Here is a 12758-nt window from a genome sequence, read left to right as displayed (position 1 = left end):
ACCTGTGTATGTAGGTCAAGGGTCAATGAGCTTACCAAACAAACTTTGTGTTCCAATAATTAGTGCTAAAGGTACTCAAATCAATAAAACAACAAGGGTGCCCAAATTTATGCACCTGCCTAATGTTGTTTAAGTAATTGTTGCACACTTTCTGTTAATCCTATAAACTTCATTTCACTTCTGAAATATCACTGTGTTTGTCTGCTATATGATATATTAAACTGAAATTGCTGATCCGAACAACCAATGATTTATAAAGGAAAATCCTGAAAATGATCAGGGGTGCCCAAACTTTTTCATACCACTGTATGATCTTTTATTCTTTGCAGACCATGAATTTGTTAACTTTGTTATATATATATATACTGTATATTATCTTTGACTTGACCCGCACACCAAACCATTTCAGCTGGCACTTCTCAAACAAAGTGCTTGTTGGATTGTCTAACAGCATCTTTAACAGCGTCATTCTTTCCATCGTTAAAGCTGAGGGTTGGGGAGGAGGGCTGTGTCTGGCAATTTTTGAAAGCTATAGTTAAGTGTTTTTGAAATTTCCAACTTAACAAGCTGGTGAAGAATGTCTGAGCGTTAGTTTTAAAACTCTTCCCTCTTCCTCACATGGTTTCATTTCAGTAAATGTTCTCTAATGGCCAGTACTTTTACTTTAATACTTCAGCTACATTATACTAATACTTACATACTTTTAATGGAGTAATTTTACATCACTCTAAGTACTTCTGCTTAAATAAACTATCTGAGTATCTCTTCCACCACTGCTGTTCAGACTGGGTATCTCAACAGTTTGTAGAAGGACTAAATGAGTGGGAATGAGGCAGTCTGAGTGGGAGTCAGGTTTTCTGTCTTAAGATTCTGTTTCTGGTTCTGTGCTATTTAGCCCACGTGACATGTGTTTCAGGAAAGAATTTAAACTATTTTTACTTTTTATTTTTCTGTGGTTGCAGTAGTGTCTGCTCAAGGGGAGCCCACAGCTGAAACCGCAGATTCCTGTAAAGAACCAGTGAAGAAGAAGCAGAAAGGCCGGAGGACAGAAGCAGCTAGTCAAAGATTGCTAGCTGTAGGACGCAAGATAAAACACGTCTGCGTCTCTGGGTGAGTGGGGTATAGAAGCTATGATGTGTCCATATGCACAGGTCACAGTCATCATAATGTTTGACATGTTCAATTCAGTTTAGTTCAACTGGCTTTAACAACATCATGATTTGAATCAAACATGGTGCCAAAACTAAAAATAGCAAATAAATAATCAGATTCATTGGAAGAAATTTAACAATGCTTTTTGTTAATGACTAGATAATCAATTACTTGTTCAAAAAATAGTTTTTAGATCAATTCAAAAAATGTTTGTTTCAATCCTATGAGGAATTAAAAACGGTGTGTTGTATTACATTTTCCACGTACACGCAGTGTTTAATGTCTACTGTTTTGTTTTCCTCTGCAGGGTTCAGAGTGTTTACAAGCCGACTAAGGGCTTCTTCGCTGGTATTCTCCATGCTGAGTACCGGGCTGCCACTGATGTCTATGCGCTCATGTTCCTGACCGATGTCATTGACTTCATTATCATCGTTTTTGGCTTTTGGGCTTTTGGGGTGAGAGATGGATAGAAACATGGATGGTTGGATGGAAGTTGTCATTTTTAATTATTTACCAGTTATCGGCAATGTACAGGTATGAAAGCAGAAACTACAATGAAAAAAAATGAAATCTTTAGATTAAAATACAAATGAAATTGAAATGTATTTAAACAGAACTGATGTCATCTCCTCCATGGTTTTCAAAAGAGTAAGCTGCTATGATACATTATGACTACCTATACACACACAAATCAACTGAAATAAAGACTAATTATATGCTATAATAGTCCATACACAAGTTATCATTGTATGTGCGAGGTTAAGTGCATATTGATGCATCTGTACCAATGCAGGCTTCATCTTCACATTTCATTGTTGGTGGACAGTAAAGTGTAATACATTCTCATGTGTTTAAAAGAATCTATGCTGCCTGATAAGTGATTATTATTTATTACTGTTGAGGTGCATATAGGTGAGTATAGGTAGTCATAATGTATTATAAGCAGTCAACCTTTAGTTCATAACTATTCAAGAGCATCCATAAGACCCTTGAACTGATGCTTCATTATAAGTCAATTGTGTAATGTTTTATGACTGGTGATATAGTACATCAGAAAGCATTATGTCTGTTAATGAATGTAATCACAAAGCATTATGAATGTATTATAACACAATATAAATATGCCCATAAGGGACTATAGATGTGTCTTCAAAGTAAGTGTTAACAACATTTAATGTTTTAAACATAACATTTAAATCAGTTAATAGAGACAGTCTCTCATGATGTGCTTTTCTCTTCTTCAGAAACACAGTGCAGCCGCTGATATAGCCTCAACCCTGTCAGAGGACCAGGTTCCTGAGGCCTTCCTGGTGATGCTGCTCATCCAGTTCAGCACCATGATCATTGACAGAGCCTTGTACCTACGCAAGGCCGTCTTGGGAAAACTCATCTTCCAGGTTCAGTTTCCCAGTTTTAGATTCAGTGCATTTTCATACCTATGTATCAGCATTCTGAACAACATTTACTTCATGGAAAGTTTTACCAGTAGCATGTTAGTGGAAAGAGTAGAGATGACAAACTAATGTTACAGGTGACTTGGAAAGGCCCATAATGACTCGCAGTATTTCTTAGAATGGCATGTTTAGATTTCCATTGTCCTGCATTTTTAGAACTTTTTAGACAAGCTTTCTACTTTTACAGCATTTCATCTTTTTTCACCCTTCTTATACTCTTTCCCTACAGGTGACCCTTGTGTTTGGAATCCACCTGTGGATGTTCTTCATCCTGCCTGCTGTCACCGAAAGGTTAAGTCAGCTAAATCACATATTTAATGTATTTTAGTATTTTTGGTGATTTATTACATGACCAGTGAACTAAATCAAAGAGAATGACTTGTGATTTAGTAAAATGTACCTTTAATCTTCCTTGTCTCACTTTTCTCTGTTTAGGATGTTCAATCAGAACTTTGTGGCCCAGCTCTGGTACTTTGTCAAGTGCATTTACTTTGGCCTGTCAGCCTATCAAATCCGCTGCGGATATCCCACTCGTATCCTTGGCAACTTCCTGACAAAGAAATACAACCACCTCAACCTGTTTCTCTTCCAAGGGTAAGGACACCATGCAAGTCTAAAGACCATATGTGCTGATATATATGTTTACAAAGATATATGCATGTCCACAGATGTGTGTACATTTGTGTGTATTTCAGACCTATGAGTTTATGATTTAATGCTAAAAATTAATAGCGAAGTAAAGAAAATTCCAGCATTTCTGAAAACATGATGGGGATGCTGAGCATATGTGTGTGTGTGTGTGTGTGTGTGTGTAGGTTTCGCCTGGTGCCATTTCTGGTGGAGCTACGAGCAGTGATGGACTGGGTTTGGACTGACACCACTCTGTCTCTATCAAATTGGATGTGTGTAGAGGACATTTATGCCAACATCTTCATCATTAAATGCAGCCGTGAGACAGAGAAGGTAAGAAAGTATTCTGATGTGACAGCAGAACAGGTGGCTTCTTCTGGGATAAATGTACTGGGGAAAACACAACTCAACACGACACTTTTTATGAAAACCACATGTATAGTGTTATATGGGCATTCATAATGCTTTACGACTACATTCATAAATACACATAAATACAACACTCATAAAACATGACCCATAATGAGTCATATGTTCAAGTGTCTTGTGGATGCTCTTGACTAGTTATAAACTAGAGATCGACTGATGAGGTTTATAATACGTTATGACCACTTATACTCACCTGTACATTCCTCTACAATCAACTGTGGTAAGGACTCGTATAACACCATTATAATCCATACGTTATTATAATAATTATGGCTTAAATTTCCTTTGGGGTCAATAAAGTATTTATTCATCCATCTAATCACTTACGAGGCAACATAGATTCTTTTAAATGCAAGAGAAAGTATTACTCTTTACTGACCACCAACACTGAAACGTTATGATGAAGCCCAAATTATTAGCATCAGTACGCACTTCACTTTACTTAACACATAAAATGATAACTTCTGATACTGCATGGGCAATGACAGCATGCTATGCTGTTCTTACTACAGTTTATTGTTGAGGTGTTATAATATATATATATATATATATATATATATGCGTGTGTGTGTGTTTTTCCCTCAGAAATACCCACAGCCTAAAGGGCAAAAGAAGAAGAAGATAGTGAAATATGGCATGGGAGGACTCATCATCTTCTTCTTGATTTGCATCATCTGGTTTCCCCTTCTCTTCATTTCACTGGTGAGATCAGTGGTGGGTGTGGTCAACCACCCCATCGATGTCACAGTGACCGTCAAGTTGGGAGGATACGAGGTAATTAACATCTAATAAAGCAGTCTGCTCTGCTGTCTCTTAAAATAGCAGAAGTACACCTTATAAAAGTTAGGACTCTTGTAAAGGGGCATCTGTGGCAGAGTAAATTTATAATTTCACTTGGTCTGGTTGAGCATCACAGCGATCTCAAGTGAAATCACCTACACTAAGAGATGTCATGTAATACATTTGCATGGTTATGTAGTCAGGCCTGTCCCAGCGTTGGACTGGTGACTCCAGGAAATCAGTGTTACAAACTAGGAATGTAGGAGTTTGAAAGACTTGGACATTTCAGGTTGTATTGCATATTCCGCTCTGTGGTAGGTTTTGAAGTTTTACGCGTTCTAATCATTTTTGCCAGGGAGGTAACTGTAATCGATCTCCGCAGTGTTTATACAGCACAAGTGATGTAGAACACAAATGACAGATTATGACACATATATAATTCATCAGTGTATTTTTTTCATGCGTATGTGTAGCCCCTGTTCACCATGAGTGTGCAGCAGCAGTACATCCGACCCTTCGTGGAGACTGAATATGGCGAACTGACCGAAAAGTTTGGAGACAACGCGGTGCGTACTGATTTCAGTTTGGTTTCTGTGTCTGTCTGTACGTACTGCTAGTTTGTGTCTCTCCTGCGATCTGAGCACGTTTCAAAGTGGTATAGCAAGGAAAAGAGTCTCACTTTTTTCCCTCTGGAGTACCACAGGGATCAGTGCTTTGTCCCCTACATACTTCTGCCACTGCTATACTAATGGTAACCATCATGACCTTTAAATCCATTCTTTCAGTTTAATAAAATTATCCTTTTGAAGTGAATTAAAGATGTCCTTGCTGATGCTCCTCAACAAAACAGAGACTTCTTTAAATGTATTTGTAACTTCTTTGTCAGTGTAACCTGATCCTCAGAAATATTGTTTTAAATCACATTAATAAATAATTGACTCTAAATTAGCTGTTTTAGCATGTTCAGCTCTCACACATGCTCAGCTGGGACATCACTGAATACTCAGGCTCTAAGGGAAAAGTTAGGAGGACAGTTTCTCCTGGAACTTTGGTCTGATGTAATTGTGTATTGTAATAATGATGTAATGATCTATTTTGCTAACGCTACTGTATTCTAAATCTGCAGTATACTTGAAATACTTTGTGTAAATATAGAGATTTTACAGAATTTTCTCTGTGTGTCCTACTTGTGTTGCTTCCTCTCTCTATGCTTATTTTTCATGCAGAGTTTTGTGTGTATATCCATCTAGGTAGCCATGCAGTTCATCACTCTCTACAGTTATGAGGACATCGTGACAGCCATGATCGAAGGTAGTTCAGGATCGGTGTGGAGGATCAGCCCCCCCAGCAGACAGGAAGTCATTAAAGAACTACTGGGAAGTCCTGCTGACCTAACATTGCGCCTGGCCTGGAATTTCCAGAGGTAAAACATGCGCTCTCCTCATTACAAAATAGCATTATATTGTCATGCATAATTATCAACAAACCAATCTGGGTAATTGTCAACCAACACTAGCATAATAAAGCTGACAGCTGGCTGTGGCAAATGACATTGACTCAAATGATGCTGTACAGCATTTGTTCCCAAACAACAGCAGCCACTCAGGACTTTTGATGTTTGATGCATGAAAGAGAATGCAACCCAGAAGGATGGCTATGCGACAGAGCAGTCTTTGTCTTATTTGGCATTTACACCCAGGAAGTGAAAGCCAATTCAAACAGATATGGTGTTGGATGGGAACAGTGTGGGATGTTACGAACTGATTTATATCCATTTCCCAATATCTGTTAAGCTGTAAGCCTTCTTGGTTTCACTGTACAGTCTGATTTCAGTTCTTTGGGCCTGCAGGTTTGTCTGCTGCTGTTAATCTGGTGATTTTCATATGAAGCTAATTTCTTCTATACTAATATGTTTGAAAATGAAATAAAATGTGGGTCGTATAAATGCTGCCTAGTTTTTTAATGTAGGCCACTGTAAGAAAAGAAAGAAAAAAGGCTTTTTGACACATTAATCTTTAATACCAGCCTTAAAATAAGTAATATGCTCATGTAAATTACTATACATACACTGAGTAAAACTGAAAGGTTAAGTATCATTTGCGATAATACAAGACTCATTATATGGATAGCTGTTGAATCTGATAGCCTTTACTCTAAAATATTTCCCTCTCTATAACACTGTTCTTCTGCTATATCATGGAAATGGCTTAGTTAATGCTGTATCTTTGATTGTGTCTGTCTCTCTCTCTCTCTGAATGTTTCTGTCTCTGACAGGGACCTAGGTAAAGGAGGGACAGTGGAACACACCTTTGACAAACACTCTATAGACCTGGAACCTGGAAACCCAGTCAGAGCAGATCTGGCCTCATTACTGGTTGGCAATCGCACCGGGCCTGTGTAGGTCAACTATCTCTGGAAGGATATTTGTGTGAACTGTGAAGTGTTTGTGTCTTATTCATACATACTGCATGACTGTACCTTACAGAGGGTGTCTTGTCTCTTTCCCAGGCATGTTCCTAATATGTTCCCTCCCTACATTCGTGCCCCCAATGGAGCTGAAGCCAAACCAGTCAGCCAGCTACATAAAGGTCAGTGTTCACCAAGTTACTGTTCAAATGTATATAATATAATAAGATTTTTTCATAATATGATAAATGTTAAAAATCAATTCCAGGATCTACACTAGATAAGGAAAACCCAAATGAGTTATTGGCTGCTTGCATTACAGTCCAGTCCAGAGTAACAATTTCACAAAGATCAAGTCAGTAATAACAAACAATTCTTCCATAAGTGAACACTAAGCCACTAGGTACAGTTAAAATGCCAACTGAAAGAAACTGAGTTGAGTTTGTCCTCTTATTAGATGAATTTCACCAATTTGGTGAGTACTTTTTGATGAAGCATCTGTTTCAGTTTTAGATGGCAGCATAGCCTCTCATTATAGCGACATAGTCTTATGCTGGATAATAATAATAATACTAATACGGTAATAATAATAATAAGAAGAATAATTACACAATAACACTTTACAGATTTTCCATTTAGGCGAGTAATAAGATTGTTGCAATAATCCAGGCATAATAAAATAAAAACATGTAGATGCATGCATCTCATTTTAGAAATATTTTTAAATGATTAAAACATGATTGCACAAGCTTTGTGGTGTGCTGCTTAAAAATTAATTTACTGTCACACCAGACACCAAGATTCTTTGCAACACGCCCAGTGACAAGGATTTCTGTTTTATGAAAATTATTTGGCATCCAGTTTTTCTCATCAGAAAGGCAGTCGCACAGTGAACTCAGCATTACAGGGTATGTGGCTCCAACAGGCGGGTTCATCTGGTTATCATCAGCATAAAAACGAAAAGAAACACCATGAATGATGTGCTCAAGGGAAAGCATGAAAATAAAACAGGACCTAAAACTGAGCCCTGATACCCAGCATATTTATCTGAAGACAATGAAGAGACATAGTTATTCACAGAAACACAGAACCTCCTATTTGACAAGATGAGAACCAGTCTAAAGCTGTGACAGATACATGTACAGTATCCCCACACATTGCCTCAGTTGGTCTAACAGAATGCTGTGGTGAGTTGTGTCAAAAACTGCAGTAAGGTCCAGAAGTGCTAGTGCTGAGCACATGCCATCATCAAGAGGCATTAAAAAGGTCATTGGTAACCTTTAGTAGGACAGTCTCATTACTGTGATACTTCTCAAAGACTGAAACATTTGTGTGTATATTTGTTATTCACACCTCAAGGTGTCTATTTTAACACAGCTGATTGGTCGTTTTGTAGGTGATGAAGATGGTTACCTGAATATAACCCTGTCCCTGATGAGTGACAGGTCACTGAACGGCAGTGGGAACCAGGAGTGGTGGGATATTGCCATTGCGGGCTGTGTCCCCTCCTCCTGTGGGGTTCTACCCATGGTCATTTTCAATGACAAAGTCAGTCCACCAAGCTTGGGTTTCCTAGCTGGTTATGGGTAAGGAACACGCACTCACAAACAACATGTGCATGGGTCGGATATGTACGTACTTAGTATTTACAAAACCCCATAAATGTTTTAAAGGGTAATTAAAGTCAGAGAATGTCCTTGAATGCAAATATTCTTTTCTTTTTTCTTTTCTCTCCTTCCAGTATCATGGGTCTGTATGTGTCTGTGGTCTTAGTCATTGGGAAGTTTGTGAGGGGTTTCTTCAGTGAGATATCCCACTCCATCATGTTTGAGGAGTTGCCCTGTGTGGACCGCATCCTGAAGCTCTGCACAGACATCTTTCTGGTTAGTGTGCAATACGTGCATATTCACACACACACACACACACACACACACACACACACGTACTGTATGTGCATTTTGCTATAATCGTGCACAAATTTGAATAAGCAGGCCCTTAACTAAGACATATGCAAAATTTCCCTGGTCTAAACATTAGCATGCATGTATCTGTTAAATAAAACGTCAATAAACACACAGTTGTTGGAAGTGTTCTGGAAAATGTATTCTTCTTTCCTCTACCACAAACTAAAGTGCCTGTGCATTTCAGGTGCGTGAAACAGGAGAGCTGGAGCTGGAAGAGGAACTTTACTCCAAATTGATCTTCCTCTATCGCTCTCCAGAGACTATGATAAAATGGACCAGGGACATCCACAGCCGAGATCAAGACGAACACTGACCGACTCATCATGTTTAATTGTGATAGAACACAGTGATTTCTGCAAAAATTTCTGCACTGTGTCCAGGGGACAGCACATGAAAGCCTCTTGAGAGCACTCTGTAGCAGAGTACACACCAATTTAAAGCAATGGACATACATGAAAGGAAATGTACACTAATAGGCAGACTGTGTGAAACATCTCCTGTCGCTGATGCATGTTTGCAGCTGCCTGAGCACTTTCATAAAACCACCTCACACTACAGACTATCGAGAGTGGTATTGCAGTCCCACTGTGGGTGTGCTTAATGGCAGCTAAGGTCTGCCATGCAGGATTGGACAAAATGACGCTGGAAGGTAAAGTCAGTGGTCAAACTGAGCTGTGTTTGTCAGAGGTTCTAGGTCAAGCACAAAAGACACTTCATTCGCTGTGCGGCTGAAACCTCAAGCTAATTGTAGGTTGAGTCGTCTGCAGTTACTGTATCAGTATGCTGATTGATTTGAAAACATGCCATGCTGTCAATCAAACAGATTTTTTTATCATTAATGCTTGTAAAAGTAACATGTGTGCGGTAGTGATGTTTCACAAAACAGGGCCTAATCAGAAGTAGCCACATTCTGAGTTTGGACTCGTAATCAGAAGCAGCTCTTTTAGTTCTAGGCCATCACTGGTCCCAAGTTTGGGGACGACAGATAAAACTGGTGGGAGAGCTGTGGATCAGGCTTTTGGAGGACTATAAGGCTAGATTGTTGATGAGGTTCCTACTGGTTGCCTTAAGTTGACACTTTAAAGTTCAGCTTCAATTCAAAAATGTTTTTTAATACCTTAAAAGATATATATATATATATATATGCAGGAGAGCATGCACATATCTAAAATTTTGTGTAGTAGCAACTTTTAGCAACTAAAAGTGTTATGTGCTGGGCACATCAAGTTACTGGTTGCTCCTTTAATCATTTCATCATCACAACACCCTCAGACCAATGCTCGATTTGAATGTATCCTGGTAAAATGTTATATGAAGGGAAACTGGAAAGTCATATTGAACCATAAAATTTTTTTTCAGTTTAAAAGTTCAGTTGATAAGATTAGGAAGACAGTGGACTGCGGTCATTTTTGCTTAGGAAGGTTCCTAACTGAGTCAAATGATGTTTTTCATCATTTGGAAGTACGACAGCGGCAGGTATGGTAAGAGCTGGTCGATTTTTCTAAATGTTAAGGATTCCTTTTGCATTTTTATTTATTTAATTTTATTTAATCTCTTTTTTTCAAGAGACCTGAGAACAAGAAACATCTACAAGAACACAATCAGCAAACAGAAACACACAAAACATTGAGCTAATAAAAAAGACTGGTTTGAGCGTGGTTTGCAGCTCATTCCATTTAAAACATGCACAATACCTGAACCCAGTCCTGCTAATATCAGTGCATGCAGAAGGGATATCAAAGGGTAATTACTGGATGGTGTGGTGTAGTTTTAAATGAGAGAAGAGATGTGAGGTGATTCAGAAGCTTCAGCAGTAGAATTTTATAAAGCATAAGCTACACTGGATTATCCCTTACAAAAGAAAGGAGATGATGATGTCCCACAATTCCTTGTGGCCCCAGTGTAAGTGCATTCACATTCTCTCAGCAGCAAGGTTGTCTTTTCCTCAGTTCTTCTGAATTCTTCTTCACATCTTTGTTTGACCTCATGATGTTTTCCATCAAGGTCAAGGAAAAGTGTATGGGATAGAATTTTTTTGACCATTCAGTCACAGCCTTTAGAATACTGCTTCCATGTCCCTCCTCCTCACTCTGCTGTACTTCAGCTTGATTTAAGCCATATATTTAAATATTTTTAAAATCAGCTGATTCAGTATTGGCTCTGAGTACTTTCTGATCCCATAGCTCTTTCTACCTCTAGAAAACTTGCTTTTCTCCCACTTGTACTGTTACTTTTTACCTTCCTTTTTGTCTGTGTTCTTCTGTTTTTGTCTTTGTCTTGTAGCCCGTTGTGGGTACCTTTACGTGGGGTAAATGGGCTGTTTCTTTTCGGTTTTCAGCTTCTGTGTTTGCAAAGCTCCTCCTGAAGCCATGCGATGGTAATATTGAGCTTGACTAAGTGAGAGCATTGCCTGGGGAGGGGTGACATACTAGCCTGTGCATGAGCAGTGACTAACACTGTGTTAAATACTCCTCCTCCTACTTCTCCTGGCTCTGATTGGTTGCTTTCATTTGGGCACAGCAGATTTTTGCATATTCCATTTTGGAGCAGAAGCCAGAGGAACTTGATTTTTCCACAAGATTATCTGTATCATGTGCTGCTGTACAGATATACTGACAGTTTCAGCAAAATGACAAAAGGTTAGTTTTATAAATGTTACCTACTCGTCTTGGTATCAAAAGTGCATAATCTTTATAAGAAACTGAAACAGTCCTCTAGAACCAAAAATTTGGTCCCAGACCCATCAACAGATATTGCTGATGAACTGACTGATGGACTGGACTCACTCTTGACTGATTTTGCTGAGGCTTTCCCATGAGCCCGTTCTCAGCCTTCCAATTGAATTTTTGTATTCTTTCCTGTTAAGGCCTGTTTTTCCCTCTTCATAGGGACTACATGACATGAAGAAAATTTCCAATGTTCAACTAACTTATTCGATATTGTGATATAACAAATGTTTGTACTTTGTGTATCTGGTTTGATGTGCTGCATATGGAGAACAGCAATGCCTGCTAGGTATGTGAGATCATTCACAAAAACTGGCTTATGGTTTGAACAGATGAAAGCCGACTTACAGATGAAAGATGACTTAGTATCTCAAAAATAATGATCTGTAAATAAAATAATCAATTATTTTTATTTTGAGAGACTTATTTTGATAAAGTTTCTCATTATAATGACTTACAGGATTTTCTTTCATCACAATGGCAGAAATGGGCTGCTATTGGAATGATTGTGCTACACTACAGTGATGCTGTTGGTGACATAGTATGTGACTGAAATGGCAGTGACAGCAGCAGCATGGCTACTGTATAATACAGATACAAACAAACTGATACTTTCCAATCTGATGTAGCCCAGGAACAGTTCACCTTTTCATACCATCAGTCAGAGATTTATTGTGTTGCTTGGTTTGTCTTGGTGGTGGTTTGTGTAGTTCCAAATAAGTTTTGAATTATGAACCCTTAAGGCACATTATCAAATGACTTAGAAATCAAAGTCTTTATCATTTACCTGTCAAAATTTTACATGGCTCAATTTCCTAAATACATTTCTATTCAACTAAATGACACCTAGACAGTCAATCAATAGGTGCCCATGGCTTGTTCTTGTCCTGGGGCACCCTAGAGGGTTAATCCAGCCATGCTCTAAGCAGCATGCACAGCTTTTTCTTTACTACCCATAACACCAGCACAGTTGATCTCACACTACCAAATCACAACCTTGTACTTGTTTTCAGGGGAAAAGCACATGCCCAGCAAAACTATTTTTAAGCTTACATAGAAAGACAAATATATTTGAATTTCTGTTTCCTGGTACTTCCTTCTTCATATTTGCTGCTGGACTCTCATAGTAATCTTCATACTTTAAAATAAATCTTGATTCTGGAACAAATAATTACCTTGTTACGATGGAAAATATAATGTAATAAACATGGACTAAA

The 12758-nt window shown here is 38.4% G+C and overlaps 1 protein-coding gene across 3 annotated transcripts in view; it reads left to right on the top strand.

Annotated features, from left to right (window-relative positions):
* The window catches only part of piezo1 (piezo-type mechanosensitive ion channel component 1), an 82731-nt gene extending 69973 nt beyond the window's left edge, over positions 1 to 12758 (top strand). For all 3 annotated transcript variants that reach the window (XM_046401172.1, XM_046401171.1, XM_046401170.1), the window contains 14 exons: positions 963 to 1110; positions 1460 to 1607; positions 2397 to 2549; positions 2836 to 2897; positions 3042 to 3200; positions 3422 to 3569; positions 4251 to 4439; positions 4919 to 5011; positions 5696 to 5868; positions 6720 to 6842; positions 6954 to 7033; positions 8248 to 8437; positions 8593 to 8734; positions 9000 to 12758. In XM_046401172.1, coding sequence (XP_046257128.1) covers positions 963 to 1110; positions 1460 to 1607; positions 2397 to 2549; positions 2836 to 2897; positions 3042 to 3200; positions 3422 to 3569; positions 4251 to 4439; positions 4919 to 5011; positions 5696 to 5868; positions 6720 to 6842; positions 6954 to 7033; positions 8248 to 8437; positions 8593 to 8734; positions 9000 to 9128 — 1937 coding nt within the window. In that variant the 3' untranslated portion in view covers positions 9129 to 12758. The remainder of the gene's footprint in view (positions 1 to 962; positions 1111 to 1459; positions 1608 to 2396; positions 2550 to 2835; positions 2898 to 3041; positions 3201 to 3421; positions 3570 to 4250; positions 4440 to 4918; positions 5012 to 5695; positions 5869 to 6719; positions 6843 to 6953; positions 7034 to 8247; positions 8438 to 8592; positions 8735 to 8999) is intronic.

The sequence above is a fragment of the Scatophagus argus genome, chromosome 10 (assembly GCF_020382885.2).
Source record: "Scatophagus argus isolate fScaArg1 chromosome 10, fScaArg1.pri, whole genome shotgun sequence".
Lineage (NCBI taxonomy): Eukaryota > Metazoa > Chordata > Actinopteri > Scatophagidae > Scatophagus > Scatophagus argus.
The sequence above is the reverse complement of the archived record's forward strand: the minus strand, read 5'-3'. Positions and strand labels throughout refer to the sequence as shown.